The 18,851-nt window shown below is 50.3% G+C and overlaps 1 protein-coding gene across 2 annotated transcripts in view; it reads right to left on the bottom strand.

The window, feature by feature from the left end:
• Positions 1 to 8,858: 8,858 nt before the first annotated feature.
• Positions 8,859 to 18,851, bottom strand: part of ALDH18A1 (aldehyde dehydrogenase 18 family member A1) — a 32,571-nt gene continuing 22,578 nt past the window's right edge. For both annotated transcript variants that reach the window (XM_004701044.4, XM_030885960.2), the window contains exons 12-17: positions 17,102 to 17,239; positions 16,257 to 16,452; positions 16,046 to 16,167; positions 14,025 to 14,211; positions 12,390 to 12,485; positions 8,859 to 9,858 (exon numbers count right to left, since the gene is read on the bottom strand). In XM_004701044.4, the coding sequence (XP_004701101.1) occupies positions 9,677 to 9,858; positions 12,390 to 12,485; positions 14,025 to 14,211; positions 16,046 to 16,167; positions 16,257 to 16,452; positions 17,102 to 17,239 (921 nt within the window). In that variant the 3' untranslated portion in view covers positions 8,859 to 9,676. The remainder of the gene's footprint in view (positions 9,859 to 12,389; positions 12,486 to 14,024; positions 14,212 to 16,045; positions 16,168 to 16,256; positions 16,453 to 17,101; positions 17,240 to 18,851) is intronic.

Genomic DNA, 18,851 nt, shown 5'->3' with positions numbered 1-18,851 from the left:
CACACACACACACACACACACACACACACACACACACCCCATGGGCCCATAGCCTGGAAAAGAGGGCAAGGGAGTGCAGGAAGAGGATGGATGGCCAAGGCAGGAGGTAACTGCCACCCCTCAGGTGAAGGTGTATGAACAGGGCGCAGATCCTAGAAAATTCATGACCCTGATCATGGACTCCCAGAATGTCTGCTTCCTGCCCCCAAACTACAGGCCAGATGCCATCCTTCCATGCACCCTTCTAGCCTTTTTTCTTAGAGCGTTTGTTTTCCTGTTTACACCACTAAAGTCTACATCAACTAAACACTACGGAAAAGCTATTCCTGGAACAGTACGTAATAACTGCCAATAGTCATTAAAGGTCTACCATATATCTGAATATCCTTTTGTGCCTAATAGTTGTTTTTCACTTAAACAAATTCAGTCTCTAGGTCTCCCCCTTTTATAAAAAATGTGTTTATACATATTTTATCATTTTAATCTTTCTTTTTTTAATTATTAAAAGATCATTTTATTGGGGGCTCTGTATCAAACATATTTGTACATATGTGTGCTATCATTATTTGCTTTTTCTCTTTTTTAATAAACGATTTTATTGGGGACTCTTGCAGCTCTAGGTCTCTCCTTTATAGCTTAACATAGGGGGAAAGGAACAGTGTTCCAATAGAAAGAACCATTCATCTCTTTACTAATTAGGGTTCTATTGACACTACCAACTCCAAATCAAATGGCCATGATTTTGATATGTGCCGTGAAAAACGGTCCCTTTCTTACAAGCAGTTCCCCTGACAGCGATTGAGGGAGGAGTCAGACATGCACAATGGGGAGAAGGATGATGGCTCCGTCTTCTTCAGCGGCTACCAGGGGGAGGGGAGAGAGGGTAGCAAGGCGTGTTGGGGGACGTCAGAGAAGCACCCACACCTGCTCATTAGATCAAGTGTCTGGAGACGCTCTAAATAATTGAGGCACAGTCAGCTCCCTGCAGGGGCAGGTGCTGAAGAGAGGTTCCAGACACGCATCTCCTCTTGCAAAACTGGAGCAGACTTAGGATCTGATTACTTGAAAGGGGACCAGTTAGTAGCTATGACAACTTCCTTCTTTTATTTTTTTCATGTTCCATAGGTCCTTTATTTATTTTTAATTTTTTACATCATTTTATTAGGGGCTCATACAACTCTTATCACAATCCATACATACATCAATTGTGTCAAGCGCATTTGTATATTCATTGCCCTCATCATTCTCAAAACATTTGCTCTCCACTTAAGCCCCCAGCATCAGGTCATTTTTCCCCTCCCTCCCCGCTCCCCCCTCCCTCATGAGCCCTTGATAATTTATAAATTATTATTTTGTCATATCTTGCCCTGTCCGACGTCTCCCTTCACCCACTTTTCTGTTCCTTCTTCAGTCTTACAACTTGCACTGGGGCTAAGATACAAGAAGCTTCTGGGGAAACACAGGTATTGCTTATAGCTTCCCGGAGTGATTACAAACTTGGAAGCCTAGGATTTGAATCCTGGTTCCTGGCTGTATGACCATGGACAATTTACTCAATCTCGGATCCTCAGTTTCTGTACATGCAAAATAGGGTAACCATTCCCTCACTCAGGGTGATGCGACTGGATTGTGGTATCATGTAAGGTCCCAAGCAGAGTCCCCCACACGTAGTAAACTCAAAAAACTCAGTGCCATCAAGTCAATGCTGACTCATAGTGACCCCCGTGGTTTATGGGAGTAGAAGGCCCCAGTCTGTCCCTCAGAACTGCTAGTAGTTTTGAATGCTGACCATGTGGATCACAGGCCAACGTGTAACCACTACATGCCAAGGCTCCCCTAAGAATGTTCTCACTCTATTTCTTGGGAGAAGATGACCAGACTTTAAAAGAGTGGTTGTCAGGACTAAGGAAAAGCTGTTCCTGGAACAGTAAGTAATAATAGCCAATAGTTATTGAAGCTTGACCATAGATCTGATATTGTGCTACAGTGCTTTACGTAGGATCTCCCAAAACACAGTGATGGGTGAAGAGCACTGTGGGAGTGCAGATCTTTTCCCAGCCTCCGACATAAACACAGCCTCCATTCTCTGCGTGAGGGGTCGCTGAAAGTCGCTTTACTGTGCCAACACTTGGTTTCCAGGTAAGCAGTCCCAGGATGGCAGGCCCGGTTATGCAAGGCGGACGTCCTTAGGTCAGTGGGGCCAGACTGCCCTCTAGTGTTAGAGGGCTCCTGGGGCCAAAGCGAGGGAGGCTGAGGTGAGAAGCTAAAGCCAGTGAGATAGATCATCTCTGTCTAGTTTAGTGCTTTGCTATGGACCAAAGGATTTCTTCTAGGAGTGGGGATAAAATACATAGGGCGAGGAGTTAAGAGGAGTTAGGGGGAAGAGATAACTGCGATTACAACAGCAATTCTCAGACAGGCTAAGCTTTGAATCATGGGAGAGGGAACAGGAAGGTGCTCACCGACTACTTAATGGAGTTGTCAACCTCACTTTCCCTATACGGAGGAGCCCTGGTGGCGTAGTGCTTATGCACTGGGCTGCTAACTGGAAGGTCAGCAGTTCGAAATCACAGCCACCCTGCCAAGAGAAAGACATGAATTTCTACTTTCTACTGATGGCAGCCTTCAGTAGGCGTTACAACTCACTGTGAAGAAGACCCAAATCCTCACAGCTGGACCAATAGGTGACATCATGATAAATGGAGAAAATGTTGACGTGGTCAAAGATTTTGTCTTGCTTGGAACCACAATCAATGCTCATGGAAGCAGCAGTCAAGAGATCAAAAGATGAGCTGCATTACGTACATCTGCTACACAAGACGTTGTTGTTAGAGTACTGAAACAAGAATGTTACTTTGAGGACTAAGGCGTGCCTGATCCAAGCCATGATATTTTTAATTGCCTCCTATGCAAGTAAAAATTGGACACTGAATACAGAAGACCAGAGAGGACTCGAGGCATTTGCTGGAGAAGAACTTTGAAAGGACCATGGACTGTAAAAGGACAAACCAGCCTGTCTTGGAAGAAACACAACCAGAGTGGTCCTTAGAGGCAAGGATAGGAAGACTTTGTCTCGTGCACTTTGGACATATTGCTGGGCGAGATCATTCCTTGGAGAAGGACATCACGCTGGGGTCAAGTAGAGGAGCAGGTCTCAAGGAGATGGGTTGACACAGCGGCTGCAACAATGGGCTCAGGACAAGGAGCAGCTGTTAGGACGGCGCGGGACCAGGCAGTGCTTTGTCCTGTGGGCACGGGGTCGTGTGGGTCTGAGCCAGCTCGATGGCGCCGCTCATCAACAACGGCCATGAAGAGCTGCAGTCTCAGCCACTCGCAGGGGCAATTCTCCTCTGTCCTGGAGGGTCAGAGTCAGCAGCAACTTGATGGCAGTGAGTCTGGTTTTTGGTTTTTCACTAACAGAGGAGCTCTGCTCATTTAAAGGAGATGCCAGTACGAGTGCTTATTAAGATGCTCATCAATTTTCACCAGAGCACTGGTGGTGAAGACTTTGAAAACCTTTAATCCATCCTCCACCATAATCCTGTAGGCACAAATGACACGAAAACAATGACACTCCTGTCATTAAGAAATGGGTTGGGGTTCACTAAACCTGTTGCTCTTGGGTCATTGTACCTCATGACCATATAGGAGTGGGTAGAACTGCCCCCAAATGGTTCAAAGGCTGTAATCTCTATGGGAGCAGACTGTCACCTCTTTCTCCTGTAGAGTGGCTGCTGGGTTCACACTGGTGACCTTTCAATTAGCAGCCAAGCATGTAACCACTGTTCCATTAGGATTGGGTTCCACTTGGGTTGGAGTCATGGAAGACTTACACAGTGCTCTTAACAGTCCATGGATCTCAGGGAAGGCCCACTGCCACCTACCTAACCTTGTCCCAGAAACCCATTTCAGTAGGTACTTATTGAGCACTTGTACGCATTGCTTCTAATGGGCTTAGTTGGAAATACAAAGACATCTAGGCCAGGTAGTCTGTACTGCTAACTATGGCTGACACCCGTGGAGCTTCTTCCATGGCTTCAATCCATTAGCCTTTAAGCCGGCCATGCAACTACTTTTTCCAAACTAGGGCCTATTTTAGTAAAAATAACTGTGCAAAGTTTATAGATGGCAATGCAGCTCAGTATATCCCCAAAGTACATTCCCACTCTTGCACTCACTCGGGCTAGTGCTTTGAGGTAACAGGACTCCTTTTCTAAAATGTCAACACCTTCTTCAGAGCTACCCACATTGATCCACCAGTTTAAAAGGAGTTTCTTACAGTTCCGTGGTTTAGCTTTCTCCAGACTAATTTCCTTTGGATCCTTCATGTGTTCTGTCCAAGGCGACTCTACAACTGGCTCTCATCTTCAGACCTCCCACCTCTTCAAGAGCAGCCAGTTTTCCCCTTTCCTACAAAATCTGTGTCACAAAACCCACCAATGAGGTCAGAGGAACAAAGAGGGCTTCCAAGAAAATCTGCTCTTCAGAAAGTCTTGGGGGCAAATATGGCAAAGACTGCCAGCAGTTTTCCCAACACAGATCCTCTTTTTCCGTGTGCAAAGGAGCCCTGGTGGCGCTGTGGTGAAGCACTTGGCTGCTATTCAAAAGGTCAGTGGTTTGAATCCACCAGGCTCCTTCATGGGAAAAGTGTGATCATCTGCTTCTATAAGGACTACAGACCTGGAAACCCTACGGGGCGGCCGTATTCTGTCCTATAGACTATGTGTAGGTATCGACTTGATGGCACAGGTTCTTAGTTTGGTTCTTCCTTGTGAAGAGGAGCCTAACTTTTGTTCGGGGCAGGATTGTGGGCCCACAGTTATGTTTCCCAGTCTCCCATGCAGCTAGAATTGCCCACGTCGCCGTGTTAAACAGTTCCTCCCACTTAGATGTTCTGATGGTTAGGTCGGATGTAACTTACTGCTTGCTACACCTGTGGGAAAGTAGAGATGGAGTTCAACCTTCATCAGGACACACTCTAACAAGGTCTGCTTAGGGATGTGGCTTTAAACAATTTTTTTTAATGAGAAACTGAGAACTCTTGTCCAATTGCTTGAATTCTGCATCAGGCTTCTGGGACCAGTGGTCCATGTGGGCTGCCCACCCTGGGAGCTGCCAGTACTCTGTCATGCTCTTGCCAACCTTGGATCCACAAGACCTTTCACCCACCACCCTGTGCTCTCCCAGCTTCCTGCTTCATCGACTAGCAACTGTGTGAGTCTGGAGGCACCTTGAGCTAGCATCTAATCGATGGACTTGAGTTGGACTATACTGTACCACCCCTTACTATACATTTCTTTCTTGATATAAAGTTATTTCTTATACATATATGAATGTCTCTGATTTTGTTTCTCTGGAAAACTCCGCCTAACACAGATGTAGTAGGAGCAACTGAATAGAGCTTCAATTTGGGCAAGTCTCCTATTTCTTCACTTCCTCCTACCTGAGACAACCGTGAAGTGTGAAGGTAGACCAACTATCACTGTGCCCTTCGTGTGGGAACTGAAAGGTCAAGGGAGGGAGTTAGGGAGAGTCTGGGTTTAATGGCAACAGAGAGCTCCCTCTGAGTCCTGGACTACCTATTTCTGGGCTTTCTTATTATGGGAGAAAAGTACAACTCAAGCATGTTTACCTCCTTCCTTCTCAGAATTATAGTCATGGAAGCTCCCAGAGGCAGTTCTCCTGTCCTACTAGGTCAATCTGAGTCAGCATATGCTTGATGACAGTGAGTTTTTTCTTTCCCCCCTCAGGTTATTTACATCGGTGGTGGGGCTGGGAGGCACTTTAAGGGGTTTGTTAAAAATTCAGGTTCTTTGCTCTAGGCCCAGAAATTCCTATTCAGCAGGTCTGGGTAGAGGACTCTAGTTTAAAGTAGGCCCTTGAATCATTCTGATGCAATCATCTTTGGACTACAGGTTGAAGTCACCTGGGCCCAGGAGTCCTGAGGTTAGCAAAGGTATCCGGTGAAGGGGAGCTTGATATTCAGACGCCCCACCCCAAACAGTTGGGCAACTGTGCATGTTAAGCAGGAATAACAAGTTGTTCAGCTAATTTGCAGTTTGGGCGAGGAAGGAGATTTCTACTGGTCCAAACGCCCATTTTATGGGCTGGGGAAACCAAGGAACTAAGTGTCCAAGTGAGTCATCCAAGGTCACACATTCGGTCAGTGGCAGAGCTGGAAAAACACCTGTGTTCTGGAGTCTTGGTTCAGTGCTCCTTTACTTCCACTGGCCAAAGCTGGAGCCATGAGCCTGAGAGAGTCGGTCTCCCTCCCCATTTCCTCTCTGCCGGGCACTGCAGGAGGGGGCTGTACCGGCCTCCCTGACTCTGTTCCCTCCCTCCTTCATTGTGTAACAGCCACTGGGTCAACTAGCCCTTCAGCGAATGGACTCCCTTCCCAGGTTCACGGAAGAGGCCCTCACCCTGCAGGTGGAAGAGTGACAACTAGGAGGAGCTGGGATCTCTCACGGAGCCATCACCTCAAGCCTGATCTGCTTCCAGATCGCTCTTCACATCAAGAGAAAATGAACGAGGTGGTGCTGTGGGCTAGGTGTTGGACTGCCAACCAAACTTACCAGCTCCTCCATGGAAGAAAAATGAGGCTATCTGTCCCGTGAAGATTCACAGCAGCCTTGGAGACTCTACATAGGGTTGCTATAAGTCAGACTTGACTTGATGGCAGTGGGTTTGGCTTATGATGTTCAACTGCTTCCTAGTGGTTTGGATGCTCTGTGACATACAGCTCAACTCAATTTCGATTATTTATTAACCTTGAATGATTAAGGCCAGTTTAATTAGAGCGTAGGAAACACCAGTGGAAACACACACACCTCTATTTCACCCCCCACCCCCCACCACACACACACACACACACACACACACACACACACACACTATGGCTGCCAGGTAGGTAGTCACAATTCTCAAAATATGGTCCAGACACCAGAAGTGGATTAGGCATTGGTGTGCAGTTGGAAACCACCAGCCACTTCCTGGGAGAAAGATGGGGCTTTCTGCTCCCATAAAGATTTACAACCTTGGAAATGCTCAGGGGCAGGTCTACTCAGTCCTATAGTATTGCTACCTGTTGGAAGCAACCAATGGCAGTGAGTTTGTTTTTTGTTATCCCAGACTTACTGAATCAGAAATGCTGAAGATTGGGTCCAACTATGTACAGTGTTTTTCGAGGTGAAATTCATGTAGCAGTGAGCCATTTAAAGTGAACCATCCCCAAATCACAGCCCGTCACCACTAAGCAACTTGCTCCTGCCAACCACCAATCTTGGTTCTGCCTGTGGATTTACCTCTTCCTGAGAATCACACACATTGTGGTTGTATGCCTGGCTCCTCTGACATAGCATTCTGCTTTCCAGGTTCATCCACACTGTAGCATGTCTCGGCATCTCAACCCTTTGCTTTTGGCTGAATAATATTCCACTGTGTCGATCATTCATTGATGAGCATTTGGGGAGTTTCCACCTTCCAGCCATCTGTCCTAATAAGCCCTGCAAGTGATTCTGGAAAATGGTAAAACTTTGAGAACTCTTGATTTATCAAAGACTACAGAGAAATAGAGCCAGAGCCAGTCCGGATCAAACCATTCCTGGACACCTCTGGACTTCCTCAGAAAAATCCTGTTTCTTGGCTGACCTGGGGTTTCTGTTACTTGTACCTGAACACAGTATCCATCATCGCTGCTGCTGAGAGCACTACCTGTAGAAGGGCACAAAATACTGCTCAGCAATGCTCAGTCCACTTACATCCGGGGGAGGGACGAAAGCAGTAATGGCATCAACACCACCTGCCCTGAGTCAACAAGCGAGAGGATGAGCAGATTTGAAGGCTTATCCGGGCACTTTCCTGATGACTCATCCAAACAAAATCTTGGGGTTTGCTTGGAGGTTTAAATGAATTTCCAGTTCGGAAGAGACCCTCAGGGGGGCATCTCTGATGTGCCTAGACTTGCCACCTCTTGATTTGGCTCATCAGTCCCCTGCTGAAGGGCTTTCCCCACGCTTGCCTCCTGCGGCTCCTCTTCAAGTCGGCCCGAGCCTGGCCTGTCTTCTCAGTGGTCCTCCCCAAGGGTCCCGGCTCCCTGGGGCTGCTTTCTATTTTCAACTTCTGGGATATTTGTGTCGAGTTGGAAGCAGTTTGTTATTTGTGAGCTTCAAGGAGGCCCTTGTTTATTGCCTTTTCAGGCAATCTGTGTCAGACCTTCCCTGAGAGGCAGGCAGGGTAGGCAGCCCAACTTACCAGACCATGTAAGGGTCAGACGGAGAGGTAGTCTGAAGCCAGCCTGGGTCCTCACTCCTCACGGAACCATCTTTTTGTGTTCATAAGATGTTTCCTGAGGGTAAGGGGCGACACCTGACCAGTGTTGTTTCCTCACGAGGACCCCCGAGACAAGAAAGCTTCCAATTGCAGACTGCCTGGCACGAGGGGGCCTATGAACAGGGGCTGGAGGTGAGGGGTCAGAGTTGTCACCGCCACAGGCCGACTGAGGGTGCGGAGAGTACATAGGAGAGCAGGTATCACATCCACAGTGCACTCATCCAAGGTGCCACGGCCACCCAATGGCTGGGGCAGAGTTGCCCACCTAGGGAGCCCTCGTGGGCATGACGCAGGCAACAGACTTCACTGACTTCAGACCCATTCTCCCGTCTCGAGGTTTCAATCCGCTCTCCGTTCCTGTCTGCCAGCCGGAGGCCCCCCCCTTGAGGACCTGCTTGTGGTGCTCCCCCTGCCACGAAGCTGTCTCCACCCAGCTTTCTATCTGGGCAACCAGTGCCCTGAGAGGGGCAGTGCCCGAGGTGGGCAGGGCCACAGCACTGACCAAGACAAGGTCCAGAAGGTACACAGGCTTTTCATAACAACTTTATTCTCAAAAGGTGTGTGTGTGTGTGTGCGTGGTGTTTCCAAAATATTAAAATACTCCTGTAATTTGTTTTGGAGGGAAAGGAGGATACGATGATAAAATAATTCATATAAAAATTTCAAGCATAATTCAAAATGCCAACGCTGGCATCCCTCCGGCTAAGTGGGGAATGTCTGAAGCTTGCACCTCACTGTCGCATCTCCGCGTACCCCCCAGGTCACCCGCAGCGCCGAGTGTCCAGGACCAGGAGAGGCGACACGCACCTGGAACGCCTATCTACTGACGCCACAAACAAATACAAACGGTCACGCTGCGCTGTGGGAACGACTCGGCCCATTTTTGTGACTACTTTCAAGGAGACTACCCCTCTCCTGAACCCCTCCATCTGGCCTTTTGGAAGATGACTATGAGAGAACGAGGAGAAACACGAACAGATTTATGAGGGATCACCTCTCTCGTACCAACCGAAATGCCAAGCAGGCTTCTTGCCCCACTGAGATGTTAGTGGCCATGATTCCCTCATTGTCCTCCGAGAGGACAATGCTCTCATCACAAATGGGAACCGGACTGGGCAAAGCCAGGCCCCTACCTGTAGCAATTATTTTCTTAACAACCTCAAAAAACAGGGGTGGTGATGGTAGTGGTGGTGCGAGCCGAGACTAATGTTGCCAAATTGAGCCCAGAAGCATCTAAGTCTCTTTTCCGACAGCCAAGCCTTTCCAGGAGCAGGGAGACCAGACCAGGCTTCTCCCCTGAGATGCTGAAGACAAGGGTCAACGGTGAAAACCTCTTCGAAAGCTTTCAGTTGATGTTTCTCTGAGGAACTGGGAGGTTCTCATGAAGATATTTTAAATTTCCGTGTTCTGAGAAATCTGATACCACGTGGTCCAGTCCTCGGAGCAGCCACTTAGTGGTGAGTAGTCCCTCGAGTCCTACTGGTCCCCGGGCGTGGATTCGAGAAGTACTGATTCCCACTTCCGCGCCTACAAAAAGGATGGATGAAGATGAAGCATCTCACAGCCTCTGTGTCCCGTCTGTCCACCTGCCAGACCCGAGTCTCATCGCCTCAGCTGGTGCGCTTTCTTTCTCCGTGCTACCTTCCGAGCCAGCCTTCTCAGCCCCGCTGAGTGCCACTGTCCCTGTCTGGGCCCCCTCCGCCTCCTCACCACACCTAGTGTGGGCCTCCTTCCCTACTGCATTCTGGCAACACCAGCGGCGTCTCTGACCTCCGACTGGCATGTGAACTGTGCACCACAATCTGTCATTTGGGCATGTACTGAGGTGTACAATGCTTAGGGTCCCCAAATAATCCTTACATTCTAGAAAGTAAGGGACCGTGTTTTTAACCTCCTCTCAGATTTCTTAGCACGCCAGTGCTCACTACCGTGCAGTCACTGCACATGAGAGGCTTACTGCTCACTGTCCGACCCTCTCGTTCCAGGCGTGGAGCGGGTGGCGCCCAGGTGTCTCTGAGGCTGCCTCAGTGCTCTGCACTGTACCAGGTAAAAGCAGGGTTCCCTTGTTCTTTGTGACTTCACCTAGCCAGGGCCATGGGCCAGGCAGCGTTTTCATGGCACCTATATGCTCACGTTCAAGACAGCCAGACAACAGCAAAGCACATAATGTTACTCAGAGGCGGTGCATCCAAACCAAAACCCCATATGCACAGCCACTGAGTCAGTTCCATGACTCATTATGTCCTTGTAGAACAGGGCGCAACTCCCCCTGTGGGTTTCCAAGACTATCACTTTTTATGGGAGTAGAAAGCCCCATCTTTCTCCCAAGGAGTGGCTGTTGGCTGCGAACCACTGACCTTGTGGTCTGCAGTCCAACTTGTAACCAGGTGGTGCTTAAGAGCAGTGGAAGGTGCTGTGGGTTAAGCAAGGTCAGCTAGTCAAACCCACCAGTGCTACACGGACGGAAGATGAGCCTGTCTGCGTCTGTAATGATATGCAGTTGTGGAAACCCTACCCAGGGTCACTATGAGTTGGAATTGACTCAGTAGCAGTGGGTTTGGGTTTGGTTTTCCAAACAGTGTGGGGGTGAGGGTGAGGGTGTGCACCTTCTTGTACTACCCAAAGTACACCCAAAGCACTGCCATTAAGTGGAACCCGACTGACAGTGAACCTACAGGACAGAGCAGAAGAGCCCATATGCTGTCCAAGGCTTTACTTCTTTACAGAAGCCGACTGCCTCATCTTTTCTCCACAGAGGAGCTGGTGGGCTCCAACCAATGACCTCTAGTTAGTAGCCATGAGCTTACCGGCGACCCCCAGAGCTCCTCAAGGACGACATCAGACAACATTCCTTGTGATACAGAATAAAACTTGCCCTTGGTTAAGTTTTAGAAGCAGGTCATCAGGCCTTTCTTCCCAGTTTGTCTGTCTTAGTCTGTCAGCTCCACTAATGGCTGGGTCAGCCTGCTGATACTTTTAATACTGGTGGCAGAGCGTCCAGCATCACAGAAACCACAAGAGTAGGGACAAACTGTCAAACAACGTCCAATAACGATCAGTGGCCACTGTTGTGAATGTGTTCCACAAGAACCGAGCTTGGCCAGTGCCGGCCATTTATGCTCCACATGCTGGAAGGACACCTGAGTGGCCTCTTGTTCGCCCCCCATCTCCAGCTTGGGCTGGAAACTGGGCACCCAGGCCCTTCTATGTATGTTGTTATTTCTTCTGCAAGAAAGTGGAGTACACAGATCTGTGCCAGTGCTGGGATAATTAAATCAAGCCGACATCAAACAAATGAGGGAACTAAAAATAGTCTAATGACCAACAATGAACCAGTAACAGTCCTTCTGATTGCCTTTAACCATACAGTGAGAGCTATTTCTATAGGCAGAGCATTCGCCAAAAGTTCAGAGAGAGTAACAGGGTGAAATGATTTCCAGAATGCAGAAACGAGGCCATACATGTCTTCCTGGAGCTCTAGCGGGTCCCCTGAAAACCCAGGTGCCGTGAGATCAGAGGGGGCTGCAGGGGGTATGACTAATAGCAGGAGGGGGAGGGTGCCATTATAAAGCTTTTCCTGTAAACCCCTGACCTCTCTGGGCTCGGTGTGCATGCTGACACGTAAGCCGAGGACAGGCTTGAGCACACTTTCTCCTACTCCCGTGGTGGGGTAGAGTGTGTGTGCATGCGTGCGTGTGTCTGTTCATGTGAAGGGGCATGACGTCTAGTGCTGACTGGGCCATTCTGAAGAAATGAATCTGCACTGGCACTGTTCGAATCCACCTGCAACTCTGTTGGAGCAAGATGGGGCAGACGGCTTCCGAAAATACTTCCAGCCTTGGAAATCCCCAGGGGATTTCTACTCCACCCTGTAGGATCATGAGGTGGAATCCACTCACCTGCAAGGGGTTTGTGTTTTTGATACAGTTCTTAACATGTGACCTGTCTAGACTTCCACGAACTTACGTCTGTCTCCTCCTTTTGCAATCCTATCCTGCCACGATTCTGCCTCCACCATCTTGACCACGCCTATGCATTGCTCTCGATTGGAGTCTTACCCAGTCCGAAGCGGTAGCCGTCAGAGAAGCGAGTGCTGGCATTCCAGAACACGCAGGCACTGTCGACGTGCTGGAGGAAGAACTCTGCTGTTTTCTCTGGAGCCGGAAGAAGAGAGGAGACAGCGGGTGAGGATGACCCACGTCAGCAGTCCTGCCTCCAGCCACTCCCTGGCAGCTGACCAGAGCACACTAGGGTCCCCAGTGCTCCCCCTGCATGATAAACCCAGGGGGTGGGGTTGTCAGAAATGGGAGAAGGAAGAAGGCAACCCCGCACCATCAGAGCTGGGGTGGTGGACGGTGTAGAGACATGGTGAAGCGGGGGCTGGGGCCCAGGCCTCCCAGGCCACCAGAGCTGGGTGAATGGCTTGGGCTCTGGGGTCCCAGCACCCTTCCTCCACTGTTCTTCGCGTCTGCCTAGTCCACGTCTCCCAGCTGGGTGGCCTGCAGCAGCTTTCCGGGCCTCTCTGCTGGAGTGAAAGGAGAACGGAAGCGCCGCCCATCTCGGCTGCAGAGGACTGAGCGAGGGCCAGCACACGGCAAGTGCTCAGCTCTGTCCGCATCACGCCAGCGGCACAGCTGCGCTTCCCCAACGTGCGGAGTGCGCCCCTCCAGGGCACAGGTCCTCACACTCACTCGGCCCACCACCACACCTCTTTCAGAAAAAACTACCCAGCGCCCCTTGGCAATTAAAATCCTTCCTACCATAGCCCACAATCTAGGATCAAGTGTAGGAGGCCGTCTTGCCCACTTTGGGAAACACTGTTCTAGGGGGGGGTCATTCTGGTTTTTGTCACCATGGTACCTCCAATGCCTGGCACCTAGGAATGTGCCCAACATAATATGCGTGGAGTGAGCAGACGGAGGGGCGTGTTCTGCTATTCACGAGTTGGTCCAGGGCATTGGTTTCCTCGGCTGTAAAATTAGTGTATTCCAACTACCTGCTGAGATTGTTCTCTGGATTGAAGGGGCACGCCTGTCACAAGCTACGTCATCTTGAAATCAAAGACACACAGCATTGCTGTTGAGCAGATCCTGACTCACAGTGACCCTACAGGACAGAGTGCAAGTGGCCCATCGAGTTTCCAAGGGTGTAATCTTCACAGAAATAGACGCCCACCTCTTAATCCTGATGGGTGGTTGGTGAGTTTGAACTGCTGACCTTTACATTAGCAGCCAATCACTTGACCGACTGAGCTACCAAGGATCCTAAGCCCCCTTTAAGGTATAGTCATTGTGGTCAGTCTCTCCCAGCTACACGGCTCTAACAACCTAAATGAGGTCACCTGTGTGTCTAGTCTATGGAGCTAGAAATGGCTAAAGGGCTTGGCTACTGGGGCTGGAGATTCAAGAACACCCAGAGGTGCCTTGGTAGAAAGGCCCTGTGACCCAGTTCCTAAAAAACGAGCCACTGAACATGTGAGGGAGCGCAGTTCCACTCTGACACGTGGTGGATCACTGAGTCAGGAGCACCTCAACAGCACCCTCAAACAGACATCCACCTACGTGGAAGCACGGGGCTCACGGACTGGATGCCACGCCGCTGACCCAGGGCCAGCTCTGCAGCAGGGCAGGAGAGGTCGAGGGGAAGGGGGCAGAACAAGCCACGCCCGTGGCTCAAGGCACCTGGATGCTGACCGTTCTCTGTGACGATGACATCTGTGTGGGAGCTGCCGTACTTGTGGATGTGCTCAATGGCCTCCTGCACACTGTCTACCACTTCGATGCACAATTCCAGGTCGCCGTACTCGGTTCGAAGCGACTTCACTTCGGAAGGGCTGAAGGTCAGATAGGAAGCAAACTTGGGGCCGGCGTGAATTTTCACCTGAAACAGAGGGCAACCGCAAACAAGTCACAGCATGCTCCCACGCCTTCCTCCAGGGTCCAACTGCAAGCTACCCCCTCAGAGCCCTTCCCGGTGACTCGTCTGTCTGAGGGGTGCACCCACCGCCGAAAGAGGGGGCTCACGTGGCCGGGATCACTAAGCCCAGCCTGCTACTCACAGCCAGGGTGTGCTGCTTGTGAAATGCTGACCGGAAGGAAGCGGCTGATCATTCAGAAGGAATCGGGCATTCAACGGGCTGTGAGTGTAAGCGGTGGACTACTGGCCTTTTACTACAATGAACCCTTTGACTAGAAATCCGTCTGTGCATGGGACCGTGACCTTAGATCCCTATGAAAAGGGGGGGGGGGCATTTCCACCCCTTCCCTCGAAGAAGCCCCTCGTGTCTTTTAGAGGTTAAGAGTACGTGGTTAGGCTCTTTTAGCACCTCCTCGGGCTGTGGTCACCTGTTACACTTGATTCCATCTGCTCCCGCCGCTAGACTCAGCTCAAGTGGAGGAGTTTCAGGAGCCCAGGGCTGGTCACTGATGGCCTCAGCCACAAGCCTAACCCTACATAGAGCTTAGACCGAGAAAGCCCGGGGACAGGGCTCATGCTGTATTTCTTTAGATCTAATCTCGTCTTAGCTTAAGTTAAAGCAAATGAACTGTCTCGTCTTCATGATGGCTGATTTCCACTTTTAGCCTATGTGCTGCCGAACGAAGCGAGCAGAGTGATGCCTGATTTCCTATGTGGGCCCTGGACTGCTCAAGGACTGGAACCTCTCCGAGTCCTCCGGCTCATCCTGCAATAAGGAAGTGCTCTGGGGAGGGCAAGGCCATGTGGACACCGGCGGAGATGCTGTGGGTTTTCCAGAATCAGAACTGGGGAGGAGTCCCCGCTGCAGGACAGCTGTCCTCCTGTCCAGTCCGGTGCAGGCTGGTGTTTGCCACACCTGAGTATCCAGCCAAGCAGGCCCACCCATGCAAAGTAAGGGACTGAATGCAGTGATGTAATCTAAACCCTTAATTTACTCTGTGTGGTACTTGTGCATTCTTCAAACCATTCTTTCAGGTCCATGACAGACTGCGTGCCTACTTCACAAGCTGACTGCAGACTCCCTCCCAACATCAAAATGTCGGAGAGGAAGATCGAAGCCAGCACTTTCCTTACTGTGTGCTAGCTGATAGAATTCTTAAAGGGGATCACGAAATAAGTTGTTATAGCTTAAAATGCTTCAAGCCCATTGCCATCCAGCCAGTGGACGGAGCAGAACAGCCCCTCAGGGTTCCGATGGCTGGATGTCTTTTGTGGCAGCAGACTGCCTCATGCTTCTCCCGAGTGACGGCTGATGGGTTCAATGCTGACCCTGCAGCCAGCAGCCCATGTTTCCACCACAGTGCCACTAGAACAGAAACCACTGAAGGTGTTTTGGGGGGTGGGGGTGTTGGTAGATGCATATACATTTCAGTTTGAAAACATTTCTGCAATCTTTTTACATCTAATCCAACGAGAAAAGTATTCAGAAACGTAAACTTTAAACTTCCCTGCCTGAGTAGAAGGTTGGCAAAAAGTCCACTGACCATGTGTGATCCATCTTATCTTTGAACCCTCTTGGCACCGAACACATTCCGCTTTGCACTACAGCTATTCGTGTGCCGTTTGTTCTGCCCGCTGGGTGGCAGCGGTCAGTCTCAGTCACCTCTGAGCACAAACCTCGTGTAGCATGATCCTCCAAATCACAGATTTTAAACCGGCCTCAGCTACTCGTTGGTGCGGCAGTCCCCAAATGGAAGATGGGAAGCGAGTGCAGCTCCCGTCTGAAAATGGGCCTCACCTGCTCTACTCTCAGCATGTCGATGATCTGGTCAAAGAGCGGCGTGCGCAGCAGGTCTCGGTGGATGAGCAGAGTCTCCAGGGCGTTGCAGGCAGCTGGGTATTCACACTTAGAATCCCTGACTGAACGGGGAAGAACAGAGATGCGTTTACGGTGCGGTGATCTAAAGCCTGCCTTTCACCTCGCTGGAAAGCAAGTGACTCCAGCTCACCGAGTCTGGTGGCCTTGTCCACACTGGCCTCCGAGTCCACGTACATGTGGCAGATCCCTTCGCTGTGCCCCATGACCGGAATCCCCTTGGTCATTTTCTGGATGTCCCTGACCAGCTGGGAGGAGCCGCGGGGAATGATCAGATCGATCATCTTGTCCAGGCGGCAGAGGTCCTCCACTTCTTCTCTGGTATTCACCTGACAGGGAGAGAGCCGAAGACGCCACTCTGACCACACGCCGCACAGGGAGCACCTCCCATCTCCACTATACTACCAGTCAGTATGGCTTGTGGGCCAATTACTGCACCTCCGCGAGCTTTGCTTGTTCTCCTCCCATCTACACAACGGGCTTAAGAGTTAAGGCAGCTTCCTCATCAGGCTGTACGAATCCTGGCTGTTACCATCTACTTCCAAAACCTCATTTGACAGTGGACGAGAGTGAGAAAGTTCGGCTTCGTAAAAACGTGACCACAATAATAGCACTCTCAGCATGGTCTCCGATTTACGTGAAAGTTTATTACACAATTTTCTAAAATCTATCTCCCCTGATCTGCCCCACACTGCTCCGTCAGGGAGACAGAAACCGGGCCTCTCCTCTAGAAGGAAGGTCTAAAGGACACCGATCCAGGAGTGTCTGTTAATGTCACCCATAAGGAAGGAGCATACGAGACCCAGGAGACCCAGTGGGCCAAGGAGCCTGGCTCTGCAGACCGGCCCCATGCCACTAGCTAACGCCCAGGGTTACTGAGTGTCACTCCAATCAAGCCTGCCTGTGAGAGTGTCCCTGTACGCAGCCTGAACTCTGCTTCAAACACCCACGGACCCGCCTCGAGCCTCTGGGCCCTACCAGTTGTACGGCCTCCTTGACTCCATGGACAGAGAGGGCCTCCTGGGTCAGGAGGTGAAGGATCCGGTTGCTGTGTGAGGCTTCTCTCCCTCCCTTGAGTAACAAGCCATTACCACTTGCAATTGCCAAGGCGGCCACCTGCAGATCAAAGGAAGCGCAGCTGAGTCAAAGGGGGAGAGAGTGGCAGTAATAGTGACATCAGCGCAGCACCGTGACTGGCTTTATCAGGCCTGGCCTCTTTAATCCTCATAGCACTTCCAGGGAAGTAAGCACTTGTGTGACCCCCCAGCTCACAGAGAGGAACCCGCGGCTCAGAGAGGTTGGTGACACCCTGAGGGTCAGAGCTTGTAAACGGTAGGGCTGAGAGTGACAACACCCAGTGGGCTGACACCAGAGCCAAACCACCCTGAAACTTCCAGCTGAACAACGGGGCTTCCCTAGTATCCCTGGTAGAGCAACTGGAGTTAATCGCCCAGGGTTAACTTGCCACCCCATCCCCACTCTGGCCACTGTGGACAACAAGGGCCTCGGCTGCCTCGGTGGGGAAGTACATGTAAGTGACTCAGGCTGAGGCAGTGGGGAGCTGCAGGCCACATCCTTCTCTGGCCTCATAGTTCATGTGAGCCCCACCTGCCTGGGGTTACGAAGCTGGAGAAGGCTAGAGCTCTCGCCAGCTCCCGGGCAGCTCTGCAGACACGAGGCAGGGAGCACCGGGCCTGTTTACAAACAAAGAGCCCACCCCCACCCTGCCAGTGATCCTGGCCCCATCCTCCTAGGTCCAAGGCTGAGCTTTCTAAAAGCTTTTGGGAAGGGAATCTTCTGGTTTCTCGGAGTAAATGAAACTACTTAAAAAGATGAACAAAAACGTGGGAAAAGGGAGACAGTGAACGGTGTTAAGATATGAAAACAATAATTTATAAATGTATCAAGGGTTCATGGGGGCGGGGAAAAGAAGAGCTGATACCAAGGGCTCAAGTAGGAAGAAATGTTTTGAAAATGGTGACGGCAACGTTATGTACAAATGTGCTTGATACAAAAATTGATGTATGGAAGGTGATAAGAGCTGTAAGAGCTCCCAATAAAATGATTTATATATTTTAAAAAGCCATGCTGGAATAAGTTAAATCCCCAGTCATGATTCCTAATCTATATATTTTAAAAAGCCATGCTGGAATAAGTTAAATCCCCAGTCATGATTCCTAATCCTTTTTAATCTATGTGCTTTGTTCAGACCTGTTATAAAAATTATGCACTTTCTCCAGGTAAATGCGCAGCACACAGAGCTCTTTCACCAACAGCTTCAGTGTGTGCGCGCTACGGAGCACCCGATCCCTGGCTGAGGGACCTCTATGAACGCTGGCTGAGGAAACCCCAGAGCCCCGGTGACATATCAGCGTGCCAGGATGAAAGGGAGCAGACAACAGAAGCCACCGAGCCCCAGGGACCGTTTCTGTTGGCAGAAGGAGAATTGTGCATCCATTGCCAGGGCATTTCTGCCAGTCAGAAAGTGGTGGTGGGCCAAATAACCAGCCAGGGGCAGGGTCCCTTTGTGAACTGACCAGTTTAGGTTCTATGGGAAGAGCCTTATGCATTCCCATGGTCACGTGTGTATTACAGTCATGAGACGCTTTTTTTTGGAGATATTATGTTCTTGTTTTACACAGAATGCTCCTGAGACTTGGGGTTAGTGGAGAAAAAACAGCTAGTATCATCCGAATGGAAAGTCCAGTGGAGACTTGGTCCCAGATAA

Source organism: Echinops telfairi, unplaced genomic scaffold, assembly GCF_000313985.2.
Source record: "Echinops telfairi isolate 266 unplaced genomic scaffold, ASM31398v2 ScPeMD7_70;HRSCAF=299, whole genome shotgun sequence".
In the NCBI taxonomy this organism is placed as follows: domain Eukaryota; kingdom Metazoa; phylum Chordata; class Mammalia; order Afrosoricida; family Tenrecidae; genus Echinops; species Echinops telfairi.
The sequence above is the reverse complement of the archived record's forward strand: the minus strand, read 5'-3'. Positions and strand labels throughout refer to the sequence as shown.